This window comes from Macaca thibetana, chromosome 4 (assembly GCF_024542745.1).
Source record: "Macaca thibetana thibetana isolate TM-01 chromosome 4, ASM2454274v1, whole genome shotgun sequence".
Classification (NCBI taxonomy): domain Eukaryota; kingdom Metazoa; phylum Chordata; class Mammalia; order Primates; family Cercopithecidae; genus Macaca; species Macaca thibetana.
In genome coordinates this window covers 126,093,973-126,121,190 of record NC_065581.1, presented here as the reverse complement: position 1 = coordinate 126,121,190, position 27,218 = coordinate 126,093,973, and the positions used below count along the sequence as shown (strand labels likewise).

At 41.9% G+C, this 27,218-nt stretch overlaps 1 protein-coding gene across 1 annotated transcript in view; it reads left to right on the top strand.

Moving 5' to 3' along the window:
• Nucleotides 1–212: 212 nt before the first annotated feature.
• Nucleotides 213–27,218, top strand: part of HECA (hdc homolog, cell cycle regulator) — a 45,954-nt gene continuing 18,948 nt past the window's right edge. Inside the window, exon 1 of the mRNA XM_050787373.1 lies at nt 213–800. Within this exon, the coding sequence (XP_050643330.1) occupies nt 530–800 (271 nt within the window). The 5' untranslated portion in view covers nt 213–529. The remainder of the gene's footprint in view (nt 801–27,218) is intronic.

The window sequence follows — 27,218 nt, the reverse complement described above, 5'->3', positions numbered from 1 at the left end:
GGGTGGAGCAAGTCAAACAGGGCGGCTCACGAACACCCAGGAGTCCAGGAGGCCGGGGTGGGGACGCCTGGATGACGTCACTGGAGGTGGCCCGGCCCCGCGCGCGGCGTGACGTCACGCGGGCGGTCCCGTCAGCCGTGAGGTCACCTGGTGGGCGCGGCCAGGCCGAATCCCCAGTGTCGTCACGGGAGGGGGCGGGCCCAGAGCGTGTCAGCGCAGCCGAATCAAAACAAGCCGGAGACCCGCCTTTTCCCTCCGGCTCGGGAGAGTCTCGCTCGCGCCCCGGGCCCGCGGCGCCCGCGCGGCTGCGAGCCTCGGGTAGCCGCGTGCCGGCTCCAGGAAGCCGGAGAGGGCGCGGCGGCCGGGATGGCGCGGCACGGGCCGTGCGGCTAGACGGGTGCCGAGGGAATCGCCGGCTCGCGCCCTCCGTTCTTTCCCGGAGCCGGCTTCGCGCAGGGCCGGGAGCGGCCGTGCAGCTGGGATCCGCCTTCGCTGACGCCGGGCACCTACCTGGACGCTCGCGAGCGAGATGCCCAACCCCAAAAACAGCAAAGGCGGCCGCAAAAACAAGCGCGCCAACAGCAGCGGCGACGAGCAGGAAAATGGAGCCGGGGCCCTGGCAGCGGCGGGCGCGGCAGGAGCGGCGGCCGGGGGGGCCCTGGCGGCGGCTGCCGGCTGCGGGGCGGCGGCGGCGGGTACGCCGGGCACCGGAGGCGCGGCGGGCGCAGGAGGCGCGGGGACTGGCGCCGCGAACGCCGCGGCCGCCGCGGGGGCTGCAGCCGCGGGCGATGCCAAAAACGGTAAGACGGGGCTGGCGGGGAGAGCGCCAACTTCCTCCCCGACGGGGACGGCGCGGTGGCGGGGCCCTGGGTGGCGCGGGCGGTGCGTGGACAATGCGAGAGTCAGGAAGTGCTCACCCCGCCCCTCCGCCCCGCCGCGGCTGCCCCTTCGCGGTCCCCACGCCTGGCGGCGGGGACGGATCTGCGGCCCCTGCCGGGTGTCCGCGCGGGGGGCAGCCCGCGCCCCACACTCTGAGGGACTCCAGGCTGCGGCAGCGCTGCCCTCGGGCCCAGCCTGCTGCCCGCGCTGGCACTGCCCCGCCGTGTGTGCCGGGCCGCAGGGAGGAAGGAAGGGAGGAAAGAGCCGCCCAAGTTGAGAAGAATGATCCGACTGAAAACTTAGACACCGGTTCATTCTTCTCGGTGCTCCCAGGCCACCCATAACCCCCGGAGTAAGGGAGAGCCTCAATTCTCAGCACACCCAGGCTTGCTGCGTCGATCGCCACAGGTGAAGAGGCCTCGAGACATTTAGGGCCTCTGTGTTTGCTCTTAATTTTTTGGCTTGCTTGAGGAAGGAAGAGAATCTGAACTTGACTTCCGTTCTCAGCCCGTAGTTAAAAAAAAAAAAATCATTCTCTATGTCATTCTGCTTAACATTGTCAGAAGGAAGCTTTATAATCTTAGGTAGCGCCTGAATGCTCTTTTTGAGGGGACACTTAGGAACTGGCCAAGATGTGACAGGATTTCTGTTCTCATTACAGAGCCGTGGTTTTCGTTAGAAGGTGCTGGGCAAACACTTTTACTCATTTGGACAGTTCTTTGAATTCCTCTAGTCAGGCACTTTTTCCAGGAAGACAACCTAGGTATTTTAATGAAGGGAGACTTGAATTGTTATATCTGGCTTTTAATTTACAGCTTCAGGTTTTCAGGTTTTTAAACCATTCTTTATGTAGATCAGGCACTTTTTTTTTTTTTAGACGGAGTTTAGCAATTTCGCCCAGGCTGGAGTGTAGTGGCGCGATCTCGGCTCACTGCAACCTCCGCCTTCCGGTTTGAAGCGATTCTCCTGCTTCAGCCTCCCGAGTAGCTGGGATTACAGGCCCCCACCACCACGCCGGGCTAATTTGTGTTATTTTTAGTAGAGACAGGGTTTCACCATGTTGGCCAGGCTGGTCTCGAATTCCTGACCTCGTGATCCGCCCATCTCGGCCTCCCAAAGTGCTGGGATTACAGGCGTGAGTCGCCACGCCCGGCCAGATCAGGCACTTTTTAAACAGGGCACCTGCACTTAAAAGCAACCTATAGCGCTCTGAACATAGGCGGCTGAATGTCGCCTGTTAGAAACAGAACTGTAGGCCCCGTTGGCTGTGTCTCTGCAATATTGAAATAGGAAGATTTATTTATTTATTTTCAGAAACAAACTTACCCCGTTTGTGAATGTCTCAATACTAGTTTTGGGTAGCCTGTGTTCTTCATGTTCTTTTGTTTTTCTCCTGGCTTTAACCTTCATTTTGGTATTGATGTGGCAGAGAGAAAGGTGCTCAGACTCTGGGTAGGACAGACTCCTAGCTCAGCCATTTAGAGCTTCGTCATCTTGGAAAGGTCAGTCTTCCTGAGCCTCAATTTCCTCATGTGTAAACTTGAAAAAAAAAATTACCCTGGCTCCCTCCTAGCGTTATTGAGAGGCTCGGAGTGTCCCTTCCCTATTATGCTCCCAGTTCTTGTTATTTTAAAGGTTACATATATAATGAGCTTAAGGTTTCTCACAAAGAGTGCATGAACAATGATGACAGCTTTCGTTTATTCATTCAAAAAAGATTAACTACCTGCAGTGTTCCAAGTACCGTGTTCAATACTAAGGGATCCAGCGGTAATTAAGAGGAGACATCCTGGTCCTCAGGGAGCTTGCATTCCTGTTCTGCTGGTGGTTTTGGTTTGCTCTGCCACCCCCTCCCCCACCGCCTCCTTTTTTTTTTGCCCTATGTGGAAGCCTCAAGTTCTCAGTTTCCTTTTATTTTTCTTACTCCAAAAGATTAGTCCACTTTAAGGTGGTGAGAGGAAATTTTTTTCTTAGGCTACTTGTACCTCCTAGTTTGTACATATCAAACTGGTTAAGGGGCCCCTATTATTCTCTGAAGTGGCAAACTCAAGTATATTTAGCAGCACAGTGTATGTGAAGAGCTGTGTTTCTGATTAGGAGCTTAAGTGAAAGTCAGAGAGAAAAAGGAATGGGCCAACATTCCCATAGTCAGGGGCAGAGAATGTAACTTATATTAGAGGAGTGAACCAGATTTTATGATGCCCAGTTCTTGGTTCTGACTTGGTGTGAAGTCTACGTGAATGATTCACCTTAATTTGAAGAACCCCCCCCCTCAATTCTGCAGTTGATGATAACTGAACTTGTATGCTGAGGACTCCTGTGTGCAAAATCAATGAATACGGAAATTACAAATGCCTTTTTTTTTTTTTTGCTTTGCTTTCTTTCTTTCTTTTTTTCTTTGCTATTTACAGCTATACTTTAGGTTTGGGAGAGGTGTTACTGGTGAATTTTTAAACGAAGGGGCAAGAGATGTGTCAATTCTTAAAATCAACTAAGGACCAATATTTGGATTTTTAATGTTAAAATTGTTATTGGTACTAGTTTTAAGTGTATTTCAATTTTTTACTTAACCGTGACATTAGGTTTTGTAATTACGAATATTACAAATCAAGTAATTATTACAAGAAAGGAGGTACTTGATATTTGCTGAAAATTGTAAATAGTTTGTTTTCACTGTTCAAGTCAGCTATCTGCATCTACAAACATGCAAACTTAATGACTTCACTTAAAATTAATAGTGTTTATTTGTAGTTGTTTGGAGTTTATAGAGTGGTTTTGTGTCTTGTAGCTCTTGGGCAGTGTGGCCACCAGGGCAGGGCAATATTAGCTTTTATTTTGTTCAGTTTGTCAAGTGGGCATAAATACTTATTCTATAAAGGAAGATTACTAGCTAGGGAGAGCTTGGGGAAGCTGTGGTATAGTTGTGGTTGGAGAAGTTGAACTGGCTGCAGTTGTGCATCTTGAGTAAGTTTAATATTCTTAGGATATCATACCTCTAATAATAAATTTATTGGATACTAATTTTAAGATACTAGTTTATGAGGCCTATTTTTCAGGGATTGGAGTAAAAGACCACCCCATCCTCTTCCTACGTAGTAATCTGTCTGCACACATACTGTTTGCATTTTCATTGTAGGTACACAAGATTACCAATGGTTATATTTAGAATCTAGTTATCAAAAGGTAGATATGTAGTTTCATTCTGGTTCCATTAGGCCTCTGCAATTTTGCTTCAGTACTAAAAGTATTTGAAACCTTGATCATGGTATATCTAGTTTTCAATGGGCCTGGCTCTTAAGTACTTTTATAAATTCCTGTTACTGGATGACCATGGTCCATCACTCCACTCATTCCTGACTGACACCAGAACCCGTGGGCAGCAGAGTCTGCCTTAATTCATGGAACTGTTTCTAGCAGATGGAGTTCGTTTGCATAGAGATTGGCTTTCCATTTGGTGGACCTAAATTCAAATTCTGGCTCTTCAAATTGCCTGTCAAATGACCTTGGGCAAGTCATTTAACTTCTCTGAGCCTTGGTTTCTGCTTTGTAAAATGGGATTGTAGTACCTACCCATACAGATGTAGTAAAATATCTATATAATATATTTAAAATAAATAGATTACATACACTAGATAGATTAGAACAATGTCTGACTTACAGTACCAGCTTATGAAGTGTTAGCTGTTTATCTTAGATCCTGGAAATAGTCTGAGCAGAGATACACGTGCTGGAGGTTTACTGGGAGTGCTCTTGGCATCGTTCCTAGTGGAGGAGGGAAGGAAGCAGAATTGGGCAGAAGCAGGAGTTGAACTGTGTTGCATCTGTAACAGAGACCCCAGTTGACCCTCTCTTGGGGAGCTCTGGAGGTGGGATGGCCTTTCAGAATTATCTCACCTTAAATAATAGGGGCAGGGCCTTCTTGCACACACTCCCCTGACTCCCAGTTGACTGATCATTTCAACTTGGGCTCCCTACAGGAAGAGAGTATGACCTTGAGGGTGGCATCTCTTTACCTGGAAACCCTTTGTGGAGAAGGACTCGACTGAGAAGCTTCAGCTCTGAGTGAAAGGAGAGCCATTCTTATTCCCCTAGCATTATGGGTGTCTTCATTTAGACCACCAGTACCATTCACATAATACAGGTGTGGGATAAATATTTCTCACTAACAACTAAATAGACTGTGGAGGAGACTGGGAATTAACCACCTTTATAACAATGTTTCCATGGGAAAATGCGTTCTGAATTCCATATATCTGTTTACAAGTAGTTTTTTTGGAGTACCACCTGCTCACTATGCACAGGATTTGTATTTTGCTGCATATTTAGGTCACTAAAGACACTTTTTATAACCCAGGTTTGTAGTATATTTTAAGTAGTTTCTTTTTAGATGTTTACTTTAATTCCTACTACATTTAAATTACCTATATTCATCAGAAGGAAAATGAAAAATGTTTGCTTGCTGTTTGTTTTCAAATCAAGGAGTATCTGTTGAGGATTTAAGGTATATAGACTACCATTATAATCTTAGAAAACATTTTCTTGCCTTATCTAGAAGTCAGTTTTTTGGGTCTTCAGAAGTGTTTGCCTTTGGATGTTGTCTTTTGAAATTCACCTTTTTAATGGAGATTGGCAGAAAATATTGCCTCATGCATCAAAGATTCTTCCTGTACACTTTGTGTATTAAAGTGAAGAGCTCTTCTGTGCGCCGTTCATGGCACTCTATGCACAGTCTCGTCTTTCTCTCATTCTTTACTTGTTACAGGACCTGTGATCTGTCCTTAAGTTCTAGAAACTAAACCTTCAATGTCAATTTTCCTGTAAGTCCAAAAATTTCATTCTATGGAGAATTGAAAACAGGAGATAAAATGGGAAAATCTCTTGCAGCTTAATCCTCCTATGAGTTTACTTCAGGCTTTTAGCTATGAATAATTTAAAGAACTTGAAGGTATCAGAAGAGATTCTTTACAGGGAAAAAAAAAAAATCTGTCCTGACTCATTTTGATCACCAACTCTTTGGCATTTTTAAGGGCTTTATTTATTTGAAAATATTGTGTAATTTTATTATTTTACCAGTAATAAAATAAGCATTGTAGAAAAAAGCTTTCCTTGCCTTTCTGGTTAAACACATAATTCCACCACTTAAGAGATCAACATTATTAGTATTTTGATATATGTTCTTGCAGCCTTAAATTTTTTTTTCTCACAAAACTTTTAAAAGTACGTATACAGTTTCTGTAAAAAGAAAGTCATATATATTATAATCTGATTTTTACACATAGAATCGTTTGTGGACATTTTAGCAGAGCAGTAAATATACCGGTGCATCGTCATATGTCTGCACCTTGGAAATTTGATCATTCCACTATTGTTTACCTTTAGGTTCTTATTCATATATTTCTGGGCATTTGTCCACTTAATTACTTCATGTTTTAGTTTGTTTCTGCTGCCACAACAAAATACCTCAGTCTGGATAATTTATAACAATAGAATTTTATTTCTCACAGTTCTAGAAGCTGGGAAGTCCAAGGTCACAGCCAGCAGATTCTGTAGCTGGTGAGAATCACAGCATCCTTACATGGCAGAAAAGGTGAAAGGGATGAACTTGTTCCTTCAAGCACTCTTATGAGGGTTCTAATCCCATTTATGAGAGCCCTCATGGCCTAAACACCTTCTTTTTTTTTTTTTTTTTTTTTTTGAGACGAAGCCTCCCTATGTCGCCAGGCTGGAGTGCAGTGGCGTGATCTCCACTCACTGCACCCTCCACCTCCCAGGTTCAAGCGATTCTCCTGCCTCAGCCTCCCTAGTAGCCGGGACTACAGGCACGTGCCACCATGCCTAGCTAATTTTAGTATTTTTAGTAGAGACAGGGTTTCACCATGTTGGTCAGGATGGTCTCGATGTCTTGACCTCATGATCCGCTTGCCTTGGCCTCCCGAAGTGCTGAGATTACAGGCATGAGCCGCCACGCCCGGCCGTGGCCTAAACACCTTCTAAAGGCTCCACCTCATAATACTGTTGCACTGGGGATTAAGTTTCAGCATGAATCTTGGAGGGACACAAACATTCAAACCATAGCATGTACTGAGGAAAAATTCTTCCTATGGACTTGCTATGTCAAAGGATATGCATATTTTCATGACTTTTAATACATGCTGACACATTGCCCTGTTGAAAGGTTGTACCAGTTCGACATTGCTGTGATCAGGGTACTTTTCCCATGGTCTCATCATTCCGTGGTTGTTTTAAAGGGATGCTGGAGAATTGCTCAGCAAATTCTCCAAAATGTCTTAGCAACTGGAGGGCCGCATTTGCATCCGGAATTTGGAGCAGATGCTATCATACATAGGGGGACTTTCCAAGGCTGAATGTATTTCTGCTGGAGACTTCTGTAGTCTTTAGTGATTTGGTAGCATACAGAGATTTTAAAAAGTATTAATGGTGGCTGGGCAATGGTGGCTCACGACTGTAATCCCAGCACTTTTGGAGGCCGAGGCAGGCGGATCACAAGGTCAGGAGTTCGAGACCAGTCTGACCAACATGGTGAAACTCTGTCTCTCTACTAAAAATACAAAAATTAGCCGGGCATGGTTGCGGGCTCCTGCAATCTCAGCTACTCGGGAGGCTGAGGCAGGAGAATTGCTTGAACCCATGAGGTGGAGGTTGCAGTGAGCCGATACCGAGCCATTGCACTCCAGCCTGGCGACAGTGAGACTTCGTCTCAAAAAAATAGTAATAATGTGTAGATGATATTTTAGTAACTGATGATAGAGTTAGTGAAGATGAAAGCATAGACCTTTGAAATTCTGTCTGCATCATGATTCTAATCTTATAAAGTAAGGTCTGGAGTTTTTAAAGTTTTAGTGAAAAAAGACTGGGTACTTCAGGCCTGGATGTAAAGCTAGGTGCCATAACTTACTAGCACAATGGCTTTGGGGCAAGCTATCTAACCTTTCTCAGCCTCTGTTTTCTAAATGCAATCCTTTGGGATGTTTTTTTTGAAGGAAAACAATATATGTGAAAGACTTTGGCACAGGGCCTGGCAGATATGAGGCTTGTCAACAACAACTTTATAAATTTTGTGGTTTGTTCAACCTTATCCAACTAAAAAACTTGTTAAGCCATTGTGCTGTTAAGAACAGACACTAAGACATTAATGTGGAAAAAGACTATAGTACCATGCACGTTTTTATTCAAGCACTGCTTTGATTCAAAATGATTATCTACTCTTCCTCCATCTTCTCTTCCTTATAGTTTACTGGGAAAAAAATCAGATGATTTAGCTAAAAATAAGCAAGCAAAAAGCAACATGTAAAAATGGGTACATCTTCCTTATCTAGAAATAAATGCTGCCGGGCGTGGTGGCTCACGCCTGTAATCCCAGCACTTCAGGAGGCTGAGGCAGGCAGATCACGAGGTCAGGAGATGGAGACCATCTTGGCCAACATGGTGAAACCCCATCTCTACTAAAAATACAAAAATTAGCTAGATGTGGTGGCACGTGCCTGTAATCCCAGCTACTCAGGAGGCTGAGGCAGGAGAATCGCTTGAACCCGGGAGGTGGAGATTGCAGTGAGCCGAGATTGCGCCACTGCACTCTAGTCTGGCGACAGAGCGAGACTCCGTCTCAAAAAAAAAAAAAAAAAAAAAAAAGAAAGAAAGAAATGCAAGTAAGTTATTGTATGTATTAAACAGGGGCAACTGTGAAAGAGCAGGAACATATGAATGGCAGAATATTGGGTTAAATCTAAGTACTGGATTTGAAGATGGAGAAGTCACGTGAGTATGTGGAGTTGTGTAGCTGAAGGAGGTGAGGAGCACAGGTTGTACTTTGGGGGATCAGCCAGGGCTTAGTGTTACTGAGAATTAAACACAAGACCCTTCCCTCTCTCTAGGCAACTACTGGATTCATTAGGTCCTCATTCATTGTTTATGCGCTCATCCATTTACTACATATTTATTATGCACCTACTGTCTCCTATGACTGAGAAGTACAATGTTAAATTATACTTGGGGGCATCAGAATCCACACCCTCAAGGGCTCACTGTGAAGCTGGCAGAGAGACATGGAAACAAGAGCCATGATAAGGTACTGTGGGTACCCAGTGGGGAAAATGATGTTTCCTGGAGGAGGGGACATTTGAGCTGAGTCTTACAGGAAGAGAGACAGTGAATTCTAAAGATAGAGAGAGGATGTTCCAAACAGAGGGAGGTGAGAAAGGGCCTTGAGTTCTGGTTGCTCCAAAAGTTTGATGTGGCTCGTGTCAGGCACTGTGGTAGGACTGGAGGCTGGAAAGGGGGCTGGGTCAGACAGTCAAATCTGGATGTTTTGTAGCCAGTGGAGAACCGCCCCCCTAGGTTTATAAGCAAGGACATGGTCAGCTGAATTTGAAAAGGGGGTAATCATAGGTTGTTGACAAGTTTGTAAAATTATATATTTTAACAGAATGAGTATCTTTTAATACAGCTAATAAAGGATTGGAGGTGGTGCCTGCCATGGACCCTCAGTTGAGGGTCTGCTGATCAATGAAGCAGATTGCACATGGCCCTTGCTGCTTTTCTGCCCATCAGGATGACAGTGTTGCAGGATCCAAGACTCCTGTATGGAAAGCCTGTCTTAATTGTGGGCAGCAGCAGCCCCATGCTTTCTGAGCCATGTGAGGTTACTAATTGAGGTTAACATCAGAGAACTAGATGCCAGGGGGAGGGATTGGGACCATCTGAGCAGATAAGATTTTCTCTAGAGGCAGGGGCTTGTCTCTATGGCTTATTTTTCATACCTAGGTAGAAAGTGTATATCTCTGTGCCAAGTTGTACTAATTATCTTGGTTTGTCATTTTATTTTTGTCAACATCTTACCAGTTTTTAAAACAATAAACTCTAGTGAGGGGAGATGCTATTTTGTACAGTGTGACTGTGTGTGTTTTAATTTTGTATATTTCAGAAAGCTTCCAGTTTTCAGTGGTTAGTGAAATAGCAACTTGCTTTATTTAATCAACAGGATGTTTTAGCTTAATTGTACTTGAGAGCTTTTTATAAACTAGCAAAAAGTCAGTAGCATTTGTAATACTTTAAAACGTTACGATTTTTCAGACAAATTATTTTGGCTAAATTATACAGATAAGGGTAATACTTGAAAAGTCTAAGAGTGAGAAACAAGAAAGATATTAAGAGGAAGCTTAAAAAAAAGTGAGGGAAGAGGAAGACCAAGTGTTGAATGTAGTCACATAATTGCTTAGATGGCATTTAATGAGAAAGTTAGCATTGTTCTCATATATCCTCATAGTGTATTCTGTAGATTTAAATTGTCAAGGAGAAGAAACTTTCTCTACTCTCTTAGGCTTAGTGATTGAGGGTCTGCAAGTTAAACTGGCAAGAGACAGATTGCAAGATAAAAGACATTTAATCATAGAAAAATGTGACTCAAAGGAGTGGTTAGAAGCAGGGGCTTGTATGTTATTTAAATAGGGGAAGGGGGAGGGGAGAAAAGAGAACTTATGGGAAAACAGAGGACTTTTTGGAAAGATAAGTGGGCCTTTTGGAGAATACATGGAAGATACGATCGTTTTGTGGTAATATCAACTTGGTGTGGGGTGAAGACTTCTCATCTCTGGTGATGAGTCACTCTTCCTTGGTTGCTCCTGGGGAGGGGATTTATGTTAATCGAATGCTTTTGAGAGCCTCTGCTTTTAGGCCAGTAAGAGATTTCAGGAGCTTAATCACTTTCAGCTCTTTAATTTTTATGCCACAGTGGCATATTCTGGACCGCTTCAAAATATATTGCCACTCAAATCATATTACCCCCCTTCCCACCAAGAACAATTACAGATAGTCAGATAGGAAAAGATGGTCCAGGTGTCATAATTCACATTTCTCTTTATTTCATTTTATTGGAAATTCATTAAAAATAGAATGCCTTAAGGTCTGTTCCTTCCTAACGCTGATCAAGAGGATGAATTCAGACAAAAGTTAGTAAGGTATCAAATTGCTCAGGTAAGTTAAGCAGCTACTTGCCACATTGAAAATGTATGTTTTTCCCTAGGGGTAAGCATAGGTTTGATTATACTTTAGATCATATTCCTTCAAGTTATAAAGTCATCTCAGGAGAGTCTTTTGACACTAATGTTGAAACTGAATCACAAGTTTTGTTTTCATTTTATAAATGAGCACTCCTGATTGTGATGCTTATTTCAGTATAATATTTAGTATAACACAACTTACTAAGGTAACACACTAGTTGTTATGCTTAACACAGCTCAGTGGGCAGAAGTCAAAACAGAAATGTACAGAATCAAGTTCTGGCTATTTTTGATTGGCAGCAGGTACAGTCTGTAATCTGAGAGCGGGAGCCCGAGATGGCTGGTGATAGGTGTCAATGAACAGACACGGAGAGCCCAGAACAGTGCTGCCAGAAGCCATGAAGAGGGCCTGGCATTAAAAATAAGAAGTGCCTGCAGTGGTGGAGGCAGAATTGTACATACCTAAAAACACAGGGAAGCTCAAAGAATTCTTCTAAATGGTTTCCAGCTCCTTGGATCCGTTCTTACTGGGCAGTGCCTATGTGTCAGTGACTTTCTTTACCTCAGTAATGATACAGTTCCACTATGTTAGGCATATAGTTTTAGTAGTGAAGGTGATACGCTGTAGTGCAGAAGCAAATTAGAGAAGATTCCTGGGTGATTGGTGTGTTGGGGCTGTAGAACTCACAGAAAGGAGAAGCAGCCATTCCTAGTGACAGGAACAGTGAAGATGCCACAGCTCCCCTTTTTTAGTGTTTAATAGGAGTCAGGTGTGATCCCTGTAGTCCGCAGTCTACATTTGAGTATGAGGACAGTAAGCTTCTGAGATGGCCTTCCCTTCTTGCTCTGAGAATAGGCTTGGCTGTAGGGAAGTGTGCCTGACCCCCATGCTGTATAGTTGGAATCTTGATGTTGGGTCCGTCTTGACTCACACACATACGTACAGAAATAATGAAAAACTATATGCAGGTTTTTAGAGGACAGGACTGAAATTCAGTATGAAAACACCAGTATGGTTTTTATACTGAATAGGGACATTTACATTACTTTTAAAAGGTCTTGTGGGTTGGGCATAGTGGCTCATGCCTATAATCCCAGCACTTTAGGAGGCTGAGGTGGGCGAAACACTTGAGTCCAGGAGTTCGAAACCAGCTTGGGCAACATGACAAAACCCCGCCTCTGCAAAAATACAAAAATTAGCCAGATGTGGTGGTGCGTGCCTGTAGTCCCAGCTACTCGGGAGGCTGAGGTGGGAAGATTGCTTGAGCCTAGGAGGAAGGGGTTGCAGTGAGCTGTGTCTGGCCTGGGTGATAGAGCGAGATACTGTCTCAAAAAAGAAAAAAGCCTTATGCTTGTCATTCTGGTACTTGAACTGAAATTACATTTGTAAAACAAAATACTTGACCAAGGGAGCACTTTATTCACACATTGTACACGTATGTTGATCTGATCCTTCCATCACAGAAGGACTTCCTGGTCTTGGCTCGGGAGATTGTGAACATTTGAACTGGCACTTCCTGTACTTAATGGACCAGAGTTCATAACTAGCATGTGATTATCTTTAGGGTAAAGTCCTAGCAGTAGGATCACTGGTTTGATACATATTGCCAAACTGCTCCTACAGACGAGGTTTGCCAGTTTACACCATCAGTGGCGATAGTTTCTTCACACTCTGTAATGTAAATTTCGATAATCATTTTCATCTTTGCCAATCAGATGGATGAAAAATCACATCTCATTGTGTTAATATTTGCATTTGTTGGATTGTCAGTGAATATCTTTTTATATTTATATTGATCATTTGTATTTTTTTTCTTGCTTGTGATTTTTGTCCATTTTACTAATAGGGTATTTGTGTTCTTACTGATTTTCACAAAGTGTTTGTATATTCAGGGTACTTTTTGACATAGCTTTCCCTAGTTTATTGTTTGTTTTTCAGACTTGTTTATGGTTGTCTTTGCTGGTTAGAAATTTTACAGTTTTGTATGATTATGTTAACATCCATATAGAAATAAAGGTAAAGGTAAGGGAGCGTGAGGAAAGTTGTGAAATTACTTGTAGGCAAAGCAGTTTGGGCATGGCATAAAGTTAGCAACTTTGAGTTCATTTGTATACCAGTGCACAGTAATGCTATTACATTTATGAGATTGTGTTTACTTTTTAATTTGGAAGGCTCTGTTTCTCAGAATTGGTTGCAACCCGCCAGGTGTGGTGGCTCACGCCTGTAATCTCAGCACTTTGGGAGGCTGAGGCAGGCAGATCGCTTGAGGTCAAGAGTTCGAGACCAACTTGGCCAACATGGGGAAACCCCATGTCTCTACTAAAAATGCAAAAATTAGCTGGGCATGGTGGTGCATGCCTGTAATCCCCAGCTACTCATGAGGCTGAGAGGTGGAGGTTGCAGTGAGCTGAGATCATGCCTCTGAACTCCAGCTTGGGCATTAGAGCGAGACTCTGTCTCAAAAAAAAAAAAAAAAAAAAAAAAAAAAATTGGTTGCAACTTCTGCTGCCCTCCCTTACCTCCTGTCCGAGTCTCTGGCCACTCACTGCTGTCTTGTCAACAGGTGAGCTCCAGTGCTCAATACCCGTCTCTTCTTGCACATTTCTAAAATCCCTTGTAGTTTTTTTCCAGCTATGTAGGACTTTGACACTTGTAGATAAAGACTCATTATTTACTTGTAATTGCCTCTTCTCAAGAACCAGGCTGCAAACTGAGGCCTCTTAAGGCTAAATTGCCCATAAGTTGCTCATAATAACAGACTTAAATGCTGAATCATAAGAAAGTTCTCGTTTTTCTCCTTCTGGCACTTGAACTGAAATTACATGTGTATATTAATAAAATGAGAACATAGCACTCAACTGAACCAAGAGTTTATTCACATACCATGCATCATGCTGATGCAGGCAGCCTTTGTGCCTTCTCAGATGTCTGTGATTTGGAAGAGGTTTCCAAACTCATTCCTGTTCTAAAGAGTGTGAGATTTGGGAGACACAGGTTATAGGTGAAGATCTGGCTCTGCCATTTTGCAAGACTGCTGAACCTTGCCAAGTCCAAGTTTTATCTGCAAAAGTGAGCATAACATGATACTGTTTGTGATGAGCTTATTTTTCAAACCATAGAGCTGTTTGGAAAAGCAAATTGTTGTGCCATGATTTGGGGATTTTAGTTTTTTCTAGGTGAGTTTTTGGTTCTCTGTTTGTAATGTGGTGTTGGGTGGCTGCTTCCCAACCAGAGATGAATGCACACACTGATTTGTTGGAAGAACCAGTGCTGACCTTGGCTTTCCCCCAGGGAGTTTGCAGTGAATGCTGGTCTTCCAAATCTGTATTCTGCTGCCTGGGGGAGCCTTTCGTTTCTCTGCAAGTTTGGATCTGGGAGCTCTTGCTGTGCAAATTTTGCCCAGAGAATCTGTAGTATTCATTCTCCTGCTGGTCTCAGGGCAAGTCCAGTTTTTTGAACGAGACCTTCTGGAGCTACTGCAAATGGCCTTTCTGATCCCACAGTGGGGAGAAACTGAGGTAACTGAAGTCTTGAGGAGGGTTCTTTCACTAGTGTGAGCATAGCTGACTGGAATTCTTTTGTTGTGATCTGTGGATCAATTCTGTTCCCGAGCTCTCCTGGATTTTGTTATAACAGCAGAGTCCACTTAGATTTTAACCATTTGATCAGCAGAGCCTTGTTTTTGGCCTGTTGTGCTGCATGATTTACAGTGTGCATCTGGATTTGTAATTATGCCTCACATAGTTTATATTTTGATTCGCTTTTCCGCTTTCTCCTCTTTACTTGCCTCTAGGACCATATGGAGTGGAAGTTTGCATGTTGTTGTAAAAGCATTTTGAAATGTTCACCAGACTTTCGTGGTTTCCTTACTTCCCTTTTAGGTTTTGCATTTTAAATTAGGTTATAGAATTGTGAATTTACCAAACTATATTGTGGATTTTATCCAAACAGTTTCTGTGGGTATGAAATACTGGTCATGTGTATGTATCAATATTTTATATGGAATCATTATACTTCTTGGGGTTAGGCTGACAAAAAACAATTTGTTAGCTTCATTCATGAGAGGTATTCAGATTTGAAATTTTTGACTTTGGAATTAATCAGTTTTCCTCAACTTATATTTTAATGTTCTGTGTTATATGTGATCTAAAGATGACTTTGGGGGTAGGAGTGGGGCTAAGAAAAAAAGAAATAGATGATAAAAAATATGACTTTGAATAATTTTAAATAATTTTAAATATTTTTTTCTTGATTAATTTTGGACATATGAATTAGAATTCATTTGGAATACATATTGAATATAATCATAGTTATATAACAAATTCTCTAATGGTGGAAAGTAAGTTTTAGATTTTCTTTGGTAACTCTTTTCACAAATGTTATATTATTTTTCCCCTCTGGTTTTGAAATGAATAGTTTTGGGTCTTTGAGAATGGTCATACCATAAAATTGTATCTGTGTTCCACAAAAGTTAGTAATTGGAAAAGGAATGAACATTTAGTTAAAATATCACTAGCTTAAACTATCAATGGGAGTCTGTAACTCTAAGTTTACTTAGTTTTCCTTAGAAAATTTTATGAAATACTCCCTTGAAATCAAATCATATTATAGCAAGTTGCTTCAAGTTAGTATATGTGAACTGCTAGGCTAAGACATAGTCATGACTGATTGTTGAGTCTAGTTTTCATTTTTACTGAGGTATGGATAAGACTTAGACATGCCCTCTTCTTTGACAAGTTTTTCCTTGTTGCAACAGATTCTATAACTTGCCTGTTGGTTGCTGATGCAGCTTTTCAGAAATAGGCTGTGCAGTGTGGCCCCAGGCAAAAGCTTTGTCTTTTCTCCCCAGAACCTAGCAAAATGACTGCCAGAGTGATCACTATAAAGCATTTTACCAGGTTATTTTGAAGGGATGCAGGGAGCAGAAAGAGTGTATTTCAGGAAGTTCAGCAGGGCAGAAAAGGCCTGTGGAAAACAAAGAAGTGTAAGGATTTCATTTATTTTAGGGTATGCGTAGGGTAAGGAAATGAATTTAGCTACATTGTGCTGAGATTTTATTGATTTAAATACAGTAGTCTTAAAATCATCTTGGGAGTTGGTGTGTTAACTCAATCCATTGATCCAAACAGAATGCAGGCAAGGCAGGCTGAACTTCTGTTTCTCCCGGCAGTGCTTTTTCTGCTACTTAATTTGACATTCTCCATACTGAGAGAATGATGTTTTTTTACATTCTTTCGAAGGAAAATTCTCCTCTTTTGAGTTTAGCAATTCTATTAACTAGAGCAGATTGTCGTTATTTTTTTTTTATTTTTTATTTTTTATTTTTTTGAGACGGAGTCTCGCTCTGTCGCCTAGGCTGGAGTGCGGTGGCTGGATCTCAGCTCACTGCAAGCTCCACCTCCCGGGTTCATGCCATTCTCCTGCCTCAGCCTCCTGAGTAGCTGGGACTACAGGCGCCCGCCACCTCGCCCAGCTAGTTTTTTGTATTTTTTTTAGTAGAGACGGGGTTTCACCGTATTAGCCAGGATGGTCTCGATCTCCTGACCTCGACCTCATGATCCGCCCATCTCGGCCTCCCAAAGTGCTGGGATTACAGGCTTGGGCCACCGCGCCCGGCCTGTCGTTATTTTTAAGGAGTGCAAAGATTGGGGTCAGGAAATCTTTATACTGTAATTGAGTTTAAGTACTTTTTTAACGTGGTCTACTTAGGTTGGTGCAAAAGTAATTTGTGATTTTTGCCATTACTATTTTTACCTACTTTTTTAAGTACTCTAAGGATTAATATGAGGATTGAACATTTTGAATAAGATCCTATTCTTAATTGTAGAACTACATACTACTATCTGGTTACACAAAGCTGTGGGGTCACTGCCTCTCCATATAAGCTGGCTCTGTGCTCTCGATTGTCCTGTGTGCAGTATGGGTGGAAATACAAGAGAGACGGCCACTTACTAGCGGAATGGCCTTGGGCACATCACCAAAGGTGAGCCTTCCTGTGCTCAGAAAAAGTTTGTGGAATCTAGACCAAAGCGATTGTCCTATATCTATTCTGTGAAACTTTGATACTTTTAAGAAACGTTTAGGATAAACTATGATACTATTATCTTCATCCTAATGTTCAGCCTAAACCAGGCATATTCTGGGTCCATATTCTTTTGGCTCTAGACGTGGCTTCTATTAGAAAGGAAAATATGAATCTTCTACTTTATAATCATTATTGATGTGATTTCTTACTGAGATCAGAGTGTCAGAGCCAGAATGGAAATAACAGGTAAAATAGAAGCCTGTAGTTTTTAATTTAGTTTGAATTTGAGGCTGGGTAGACTGAGGTTTTAATTTCAAAGTAAGAAAATGGTGGGTCTAGGAGAACAGACTAAATATATTAAGAGAATGTTAAAAACCCAAGTTGTTAACTGTATTGAAGAGTTGGTTTTGTGTGTGTGTATGTGTGTGTATGTGTAGCTTCCATGTTTATTTTGACAGAGTGGTTTGCCTGAGTAAAAGCTTTGTGTTTAAATCCTACTCTAAGCAAAGAAAAACATGTTTAACTGAATGTAATTGCCTTGTGTTCAATTTGCTACCCACTTTGGAGCAGGTTCACACACTGAAATAACATAAGGGGAAGTTAAATTACATCAAAGGTTAAGACAGATAAGCTTAAGTGATTTCATTGTAGCTCCTATACTAATTAAAACAAGTTGACAAAATATTTTTGTAAGTACTAGCCTTCCTTTATGTGCAGTGCTTAGTGTCTTTATTTTTAGTAGAAAAAAAGATCTTAAAAATATTTGAGGAAATTTATATTAAAACCTTTTGAGTTTTCATTTAAATAATACTTGCCAGTTAATCAGGAAATGATTCTTTAAAAATTTTTTTGTTTTTAATTTTTGTGAGTACCTAGTAGTATATAGGAAATGATTCTTAAACACCCTGTGAATTTGAGGTACAGTGTGGAGCATCAGTGGGCTGCAGTTAACTTTTTTGTGCACTCCCATCTCTTCTCATCTAATTTCCATGTTACAGCCACAGGGATGGGCCAAGGCTGAAGCAGAGACTTTACCGTAGCTGGTGATCACGTGGAAAAGCAAGGCTGGGGCCTAATTACAGGAGCTCCTTGAACATGACCCAAGCACTTGGAGCATTAGTCCGAGTTTCTGAGGTTTCTGAATGTGTGTATGACATGATCATAGTCAAGGTTTCAGAATGCCGATCTGAAGGTATTAATCAATCAAACTTTTTTTTTGCTGTGTATCTCCTAAGAGAATTAGAAAAAAACCAGGGTTCTTGTACATTTTTAAGTTGTCACACCCAGTTTTTCAAAGGCTTAAATAGATGCTGAGGATCAATGAAAAGTTTCCAGTTCATTATAAACATTGTCATTTACTTTTATGCAAACAGAATCCTAATTATCATAGTAACTTGGTAACCATTATCATCCATTTAAAAAATTATATATATATATGTGTGTGTGTGTATATATATATATATATATTTTTTTTTTTGAGATGGAGTTTTGCTCTGTTGTTGCCCAGGTTGGAGTGCAGTGGCACGATCTTAGCTCACTGCAGTCTCCGCCTCCCAGGTTCAAGTGATTCTTCTGCCTCAGCCTCACGAGTAGCTGGGATTACAGGCATGTACCACCATGCCCAGCTAATTTTTGTAATTTTAGTAGAGACGGGGTTTCGCCATGTTGGTCAGGCTGGACATTCCTGACCTCAGGTGGATCCTCCTGCCTCAGCCTCCCAAAGTCCTGGGATTACAGGCATGAGCCACTGTGCCCGGCCTAAAAACATAATAGAAATTTTACATTCTTTTCTTTATTTCCATTCAGTTTGTACTCAGAATTTGATCCTAAGACAGAGTGTTGTCCTGCTTAAAAGCATTTTATTGATCATCCTATCATATTTTCCTATAACAAAATATATATATATAAACTTAAATTTTTATTAAGGTGGACTTCTGAGATGGCAGAGTAAGGGCCTCCAGAAATTTGCTCCTCCATGAGAGCAATAAGAACACTGGCAAGAATTACCAAAATTAACTTTTTCAGAACTCTGGAAATTAACCAAAGGCTTACAGTAATTCTAAGAGCGTTCTTTCAAGAGAAAGGACTGAATCATAATAAAAACAGTGAGCTGTGGCGTTTTAACTTGTGTTAGTCCCACCCGCTTTCCCTAGCTCTGTGGTATCAAAGCAATGTAAATGCTATGTAAATAGTTGTTATACTGTAAATTTAGGGAATAATGACAAGAAAAATAAACCTGTGTATATTCAGTACAGACACAACCATCCGTTTTTTTTTTTTCCATTGACAGTTGGTCAGATCCATGGATGTGGAACCCACAGATATGGAGGACAGACTGCATCTGAATAGGGTAGAGAGGGAGTCCTAGCTACCTGGAGAATGTGTGCTGTACCAAAACAGCATTCTGATTCACATTCCATAACAAAAACTCTGGACTGGTTTAATAAGACACAATGCAGGCCAAACTGACCCATTGGAACTCTGATCTAGGGGATATGTAGACATCATATCACCTATTATCAGTTGAGCTTTTAGAAGATTTTGAACAGCAGGGAGTTGTGAGTTGTATTTTCTAACCAGTAACTGGTCCACAGATGACCCATGTTGCCATTTAATCATGCAGTCATATGCTTTACCTGTTGGGCAGACTAGGGAAGGGATAAAGTCATTAGTCTTTTCAGCAGAAGTCATTGGGATTTCAGAGGTAAGGGGAAGGGGCCAAATCAGCCATGGCCTTTGGCCTCCAAGCACCATTTTGGAGCTCATCAAGGGAGAAGAAGCAGGTCCAACATTTGGGACACTACGTTGTAATTTACGTGGTAAATGAAAATCACATAGATAAACTATGAATAAAGAGGTTTGAGTATTGCCACATTTTGAATATTTGTGCTGACAAAGGAGGACATTAATATGGATAATCAAAATCAAGATTATTGAGTATTGCCACATTTTGAATATTTGTGCTGACAAAGGAGGACATTAATATGGATAATAAAAAAATCAAGATTATTTTCCTAAGCAAGGATAATATTGGAATACGGCACTAAAGACTGACAAGAAGTCTTTAAAAAAAGGATTGTTTAACAACTGGTTGGACAGTTTCTCCACAGTTGTACATATACAGTCATGCATTGCTTAATGACAGGGATACATTCTAAGAAGTGTGTCATTTGGTGATTTCATCCAAAGGCATACATCGTAGAGTGTACTTGTACAAAGTATAGCCTACTACATACCTAGGCCAGATGGTATACCCTGTTGCTCCTATGCTACAAACCTGTACATCAAGTTTGTTGAATACTGTAGACAGTTGGAACACAATGGTATTTATGCATCTAAACATACAGAAACATAGAAAATGCCCAGTAAAATACAGTACAAAAGATAAACAGTGGTACACACATGTAGGGCACTTACACATGAAAGGAGCTTGCAGGACTGGAAGTTACTCTGGGTGAGTCAGTAAGTGAATCTGAAGGCCTAGGACATTACATTACTGTAGACTTTGATAAACACTGTACACTTAGGCTACCCTAAATGTAGGGAAAAATGAGATAGGTATACTAGGACGTCACTAGGCAATAGGAATTTGTCAGTTTAGTTACACTGTTATGTGACCACTGTTGTGTATGGAGTTCATTGTTGAATCAAACGTCATTATATGGCACATGACTGTATATGCACATGTACATATACATACATACATTTAACACATATGCTTAGTTTGGAGTCTTCTTCCCATTTTATGATAGTGTGATTTGGTTCCAAGAGCTCCTGAATCTACATTTCCTTCAGAGCACATTATGCAGTGCACGTTCGTGCTAGGATGCTGCGTAGTTTTCAATGATTTAGTACCCTCAAGATCTAAATCTCCAAACAAGAGAAAAGGCAGCCTGCTAATTTGTTTTCCAGTACAGTGTGATCCCATTATATACAAATTGAATTATGCAAATTTCAACTAATCACATACAAATAATATTAATAAAAGCTTCACATTGTGTGCAAAATTTCAGTAAGCATGTTTTCCCAAATTATGTGTGAAGCCATTTCATATTTTCAAAGCTGTCAGGTCAACTGAATTATAAAAATGCTTTCTTACACAGTGGCATCATTTATATTTTTTATATTTTATATGTTTATATTTTATAAATATGTTTATAGTTTATATGTTTTTATTTTCTTATAAACAGAAATAGTAACTTGTAGCAGTATTATGTGACCTCTTCTCATTGCTAGAACTTCTGTAAGGATTTTGGTGACATTTGTATTATTATTATTATTACTTTTTACATTCACCATTATAATTTATAATCTTTATTATAGCTTTTTCTTTTTTTTCTTTGACAGGGTCTGGCTCTGTCGTACAGGCTGGTGTGTAGTAGCATGATCTTGGCTCACTGCACCTTCTGCCTCCCAGGCTCAAGCAGTGCTTCCACCTCAGCCTCCTGAGTAGCTGGGACTACAGGCATGCACCACCACACCAGGCTAATTTTTGTATTTTCTTTTTTTGATAGAAATGAGATCCCACCATGTTGCCCAGGCTGGTTTTGAACTCCTGGGCTGAAGTGACCTTCCTGCCTTGGCCTCTTAAAATGTTGGAATTATAGGCGTGAGCCATTGCATCCAGCCTGTAGCTTTCAAAATATCACCTAAGTGTGCTAATACTGGTGCTGAAAAACATCCTGGAAATCAGTAACTTTGGAACAGAAATTAGATGTGATAAAAGATACCAGGACATGACACGCTGTTAATTTATGAAATAAACTCAGAAGTATGAGAGTCAATGCTGATAGAATTAAAAAGTATGAGTAAAGCAGAAATACAGCACAATAACTGCACGTGTCTGTGTTCTGAGTGTGCGTTCCCCATACTCTAGATTATGGAATAATCTGTTCTGAATTATGTAAGTTCTTCAGAACCATGTCCCATGAATAAAATGCAGTCATGCTTCATGAAATCGCTGTTACCCATGCTAAGGAAAGATGGCTTAGGTTTAACATATTGTTACAGGACAGGGGTCCTGATCCAGACCCCAAGATAGGGTTCTTGGATCTCACACAAGAAAGAATTCAGGGTGAGTCCGCAGTGCAAAGTGAAAGCAAGTTTGTTAAGAAAGTAAAGGAATAAAAGAATAGCTACTCCATAGACAGAGCAGTCCCAAGGGCTGCTGGTTGCCCACTTTATGGTTATTTCTTGATGATATACTGAACAAGCAGTGGATTATTCATGCCTCCCCTTTTTAGACCATATAGGGTAACTTCCTTGTGTTGCCATGGCATTTGTAAACTGTCATGGTGCTAGTGAGAGTATAGCAATGAGAATGACCAGAGGTCACTCTCGTCGCCATTTTGGGTTTGGTGGGTTTGACCGGCTCCTTTACTGCAATCTGTTTCTGTCAGCAAGGTCTTTATGATATGTATTTTGTGCCGACCTCCTGTCTTATCATGTGACTTAGAATGCCTTAACCATCTGGGAATGCAGCCCAGTAGGTTTCAGCCTCATTTTACCCAGCTCGTTTTTAAGGTAGAGTTGCTCTGGTTCACACGCCTCTTGACAATATAACAGAGTACTTATTTGTCTGACACTGGGAAGAACATCTTCACGGGGTTAGAAGAAGATAATTTTGAAGGTCTCCTTTTCCTTCTATTTCTTTGAAACTAGTTAGTAAATATTGAGTGAATTACTTTATGCATGCTGTACTGCTTTGTTGTGAAGAAGCACTCTACTTCTTGCCCCTCATAAGCCTAAAGCACACATAGAAAGTCATGATCGACAAAAGTGTAAGTTGGGAGAGCATGCAAGTGGCAACATTTGGCCCAAGAGTAATATAGAGGGCTGCAGAGAGCGGGATGGTACTTTCCCAGCTAAGAGAGGCTGGCACCTCCCTGGGCTTGGGAAGATGTGGAAGGGATTTGGGATTGGGACAGGATTGAGGCGAGGCACAGGTGGAGGAAGGTGTGTGCCTGCATGTAGCAAAAGGGGGCAAATGAGAAGGGGTGAATATACTGAAGTGCTCAACTCCTGGTGGACTTAGCCAGCCTTGCACTTAACGTGGAGAAAGGAGGATGGATGGCCACTTCCTGGTTGTGACTTTGCTCTGAACTTGTTCAAAATCCCTTGATTTTTATGACAAGTAATATAAAGTGATATGGTGTTTATTAACAATTGCTTATAGTTAAACAGTGCTTGGCCAGGTGCAGTGGCTCACACCTGTGATCCCAGCACTTTGGGAGGCTAAGGCAGGAAGATCACTTAAGCCCAGGAGTTCAAGACCAGCCTGGGTAACAGAGTGAGACCCCCATCTCTACAAAAATTTTTTTATAAAAAATCGGCTGGGGCTGGGCACGGTGGCTCACGCCTGTAATCCCAGCATTTTGGGAGGCTGAGGCAGGCGGATCACGAGGTCAGGAGATCGAGACCATCTTGGCAAACACAGTGAAATCCCGTCTATACTAAAAAATACAAAGAATTAGCTGGGCATGGTGGCGGGTGCCTGTAGTCCCAGCTACTTGGGAGGCTGAGGCAAGAGAATGGTGTGAACTCGGGAGGTGGAGCTTGCAGTGAGCGGAGATCACGTCACTGCACTGCAGCCTGGGCGACAGAGCGAGACTCCATCTCAAAAAAAAAAAAAAAAAAAAAAAAAATCAGCTGGGAGTGGTGGTGTGCATCTGTAGTCCCAGCACCTGTAGTCCCATGCTGAGGTGGGAGGATGGCTTAAGCCTGGCAGGTTGAAGCTGCAGTAAGCCATGACCATGCCACTGCACTCAGTGTGAGCAACAGAGCAAGACCCTGTCTCAAAAAAAAAAAAAAAAAAAAAAAAAAAAAAAAAAAAAAAATTGTGCGTACGTGCCAAGCACTGTTCTAACTACTTTAATAACTTTTTTATTCCTCATGGCAACCCTTTAGGGTTAGTTATTAGGGTATTAATATTATTATTTCTGGACCAGGCATGGTGGCCCACGCCTACTATAATCCCAGCACTTTGGGAGGCCAAGGTGGGCAGGTCGGGAGTTCAAGACCAACCTGACCAACATGGAGAAGCCCTGTCTCTACTAAACATAGAAAATTAGCCAGGCGTGGTGGCACATACCTGTAATCCCAGCTACTTAGGAGGCTGAGGCAGGAGAATTGCTTGAACCTGGGAGGCGGAGGTTACGGTGAGCCGAGATAGCACCATTGCACTCCAGCCTGGGCAACAAGAGCGAAAATCCATCTCAGAAAAAAAAATTGAAAAAAAAAAATTATTTCTGCCATTTTACAGGATTTTACAGGTGAGGAAACAGAGGCACAGGGAAGTTCGGTGATTTGCCAAAGGTCTTTAATAAGTTGCAGAGCTGAGTCACATCCAGGCAGGCTGGCTCTGTGTCATGTCGCATAGTCGGGAGTCGGGAAGCTGGAGATGGAGGACACTGGTCAGAAATTCATACCCTAAGAGGACCATGCTCTCTGCAAACAAGGGGACTTGTTCCCACATAAGAGGAATAATCAGCGATCTAATAAAACAGTTTTGAAACCTTACATTTGTAATAACCAGTTCACTTTTACACAGCTAGTATCCCAAGGAACCGGGACTTACACATACATGTCCTTTTTTTTCTCTTTTTTTTTTTTTTAAAAAAAGTACCTGGGTGATGTTAGTTTGAGGAAGTGAGGGTGAGGGCCAAGCTCTGTCCTGACAGAGAAGGCCTGGACTGAGTCTGGGAGACCTGGCTGGAGCTCTGTAGCGGCCTCCCCAGCAGCTGGGTTGGTTCTCCCCATGGGTTCACCCTCTCTCTAGCACTATGGTCACAACCAGAGGACTGAGTCTAGTTGGGTCATTCTTTCCTTCGTCAGAAGATTTATTAAACACCTATTTACACAGTAGTGGGTTTACATGGATGAATGTGACTAAGTCGTCCCTACTTTAGATTTTGCCTGGAAAGCCTCGTGTGACTTAAGAAGACCCTCCTTACCTTCGTTCCACCCAACTCCCCACCTGCTTATGATGCAACTATTTTAAGGAGGATACAAATATTTAACTCAGTTAAAAAGCTGAAAATAGCAATGTCCTGTTTATGGGGCTCCTCAGTGAATGAGGTTGTCAGGGGATTTGGGCTCATTGGGCAATCAGTGTGATCCTCCTCTTTCAATAGGTGGGGAGCACAGAGTTCTGAAGTGCTGAGGGCAGGATGCAGGGTAAGAAAGCTGGAGAGACAAGATAGGCTTGGCCCAGGTGACTTCAGCCTAGCTACTCTGTTGTCCAGACTTGAACTCTTGAGATTTTTGCCCAGAATCACATGAACCCTGTTGATTTTAACTTGAGCAGGAGAAACAGAAGCTGGGTACTGAACACTTGATGATGAACCTAAAATACAGGCCTTAGAAGGTTCATATACTTTTTAAAAACAATGCCAGCTCCGTGTAAAGGAGCATTTTTCTGTTTTGCTTGTTAGGTTATCACAGTTTAGATTAATGCCCCAAGGGAAGTTGGTAGCACGAGTGTATGATACCCTTCTCCCATCTCTCCTGTTGAAGATTTAGTTGTATCAGATCAATCTATATTCCATTTATGCCTTTGTGGGACTGCTATTCTCTTTTTTTCTTTGGAGACAAGGTTTCACGCTCTTGCCCAGGCTCACTGCAGCCTCAATTTCCTGGACTCGCTTGATCCTTCTGCCTCAGCCTCCTGAGTAGCTGGGACTATAGGCACATGCCACTGAGCCCAACTAATTTTTAAAAATTTTTGTGGAAATGGGGTCTCACTATGTTGTCCAGGCTGTTCTGTAACTCCTGGCCTCAAGAGATTCTCTGGCCTCAGCCTCCCAAGTGCTGGAATTATAGGCATGAGCCACTGTGCCTGGCCATACTTACTTATTTTCTAAATACCTACTGTATGGCATGTTTAAAACATTAGAAAAAGTAGAAAACATTGGAGCAGTTTGCATTTATCTGGGGAGTGAAATACACCAGTGTAAAATTATGGTAGAAGTAGCATATAAGTAAACATTTTTATGGAACTTTATAGTGTTTCCATGTACATGAACTGAATAGGGCAAGCATTTTATCCCCACTTTACAGATGAGGAAACAAAACTGCTTAATGTCAAACAACTAATCAGGAGCAGACCTGGCACCAAACACCTCTCTTCTATTATTTCCTGCTGCTTTTCCAGTTTGGACAGTGTGTGTTTGTGTGTGTGTGTGTGTGTTTTGTGTGTTGTGTGTGTTGGGGGGGGCGGTGCTAATGAGGGAGGAAAGTGTGTTTGAACCGAGCCTTGAAGGAAATACTGTCCGAGTTTAGAGGCCAACACACCTCGGCAAAAGCATTGTCAGATGTCCTCTGACTATTCCCGAGGGCCCACCCTGTTACGCCATTTTGCCTGTCTCCCTGGGAGCCTCACCCTGCTGGTGTGTAATAGGGTGAGGTGTCTGTTGTGCATATTACTGGGCATATTTAACATGCTCTTGGCCTTGTATTTGTTTTTGAAGCCTACCCGCAAGGCCACATCAAAGTGGCTGACTGTAAACAAGCAGGGCTGGCAAGTTGGAGTGGGGGCTCTTTATACAAGGAAGAGGCTTGCTGGTTAGGAAATAGTGGAGCATGGCTGTGAACATGACAAATACTGTTAAAGGGACAGGGACGGGCACAGCTGTGGTACCTCATCTGTGTTCCATGTGTGCACTTCTGTTAGACTATTAGGGCTCTTAGCTCAAGACCTGGCATGTAGGAAGTGCTCAGTATTGGTTAAATGATATATTTGCTGCTTTTTGAAAAGATACAGAATTTTTCCTCTCTTAATACACCTTTCTTTAATGTGAAAATACTTTTCAAAGAAATATCAAGTCAGTCTCAGCATTTACATTTGGAATATTGTGAATGCAAATGTTAGTTAGATCTTCCTTTGACCTAATTTGATTTTATTGGTCTTGGGTTAGTAATAGTTGGTTATTGTGGTTACATTTCAGTGACATTCACTTCAAGGCTCTTCATTTGAAGGATCAAGATTAAAAAAACTACACTTAATAATTGACCAATTAACATTTTAAAGGCCTGTAAAAGTCACAGCCCAGGTGACTGGTAAATTTACTCAGTTTCAACCACTCTTCTACTACTTTTTGGTGTGCTTGAGTACATCCAGGTCTGTCTGTCTAGGATTACAGCTCTCTTTTTCCCTTCTGCTCCTCTTGTCATGTGCGGGTTTGGTGAGCCAGTGTCTTTAATGCGACTTCATTCAACACTGGAGTTGTACAAAGCCTGGGCCCAGTGGTGCCAGGAACACTAAGATGAGTAAAAGGCTTCCTTTCCTGAGTCATCAGCT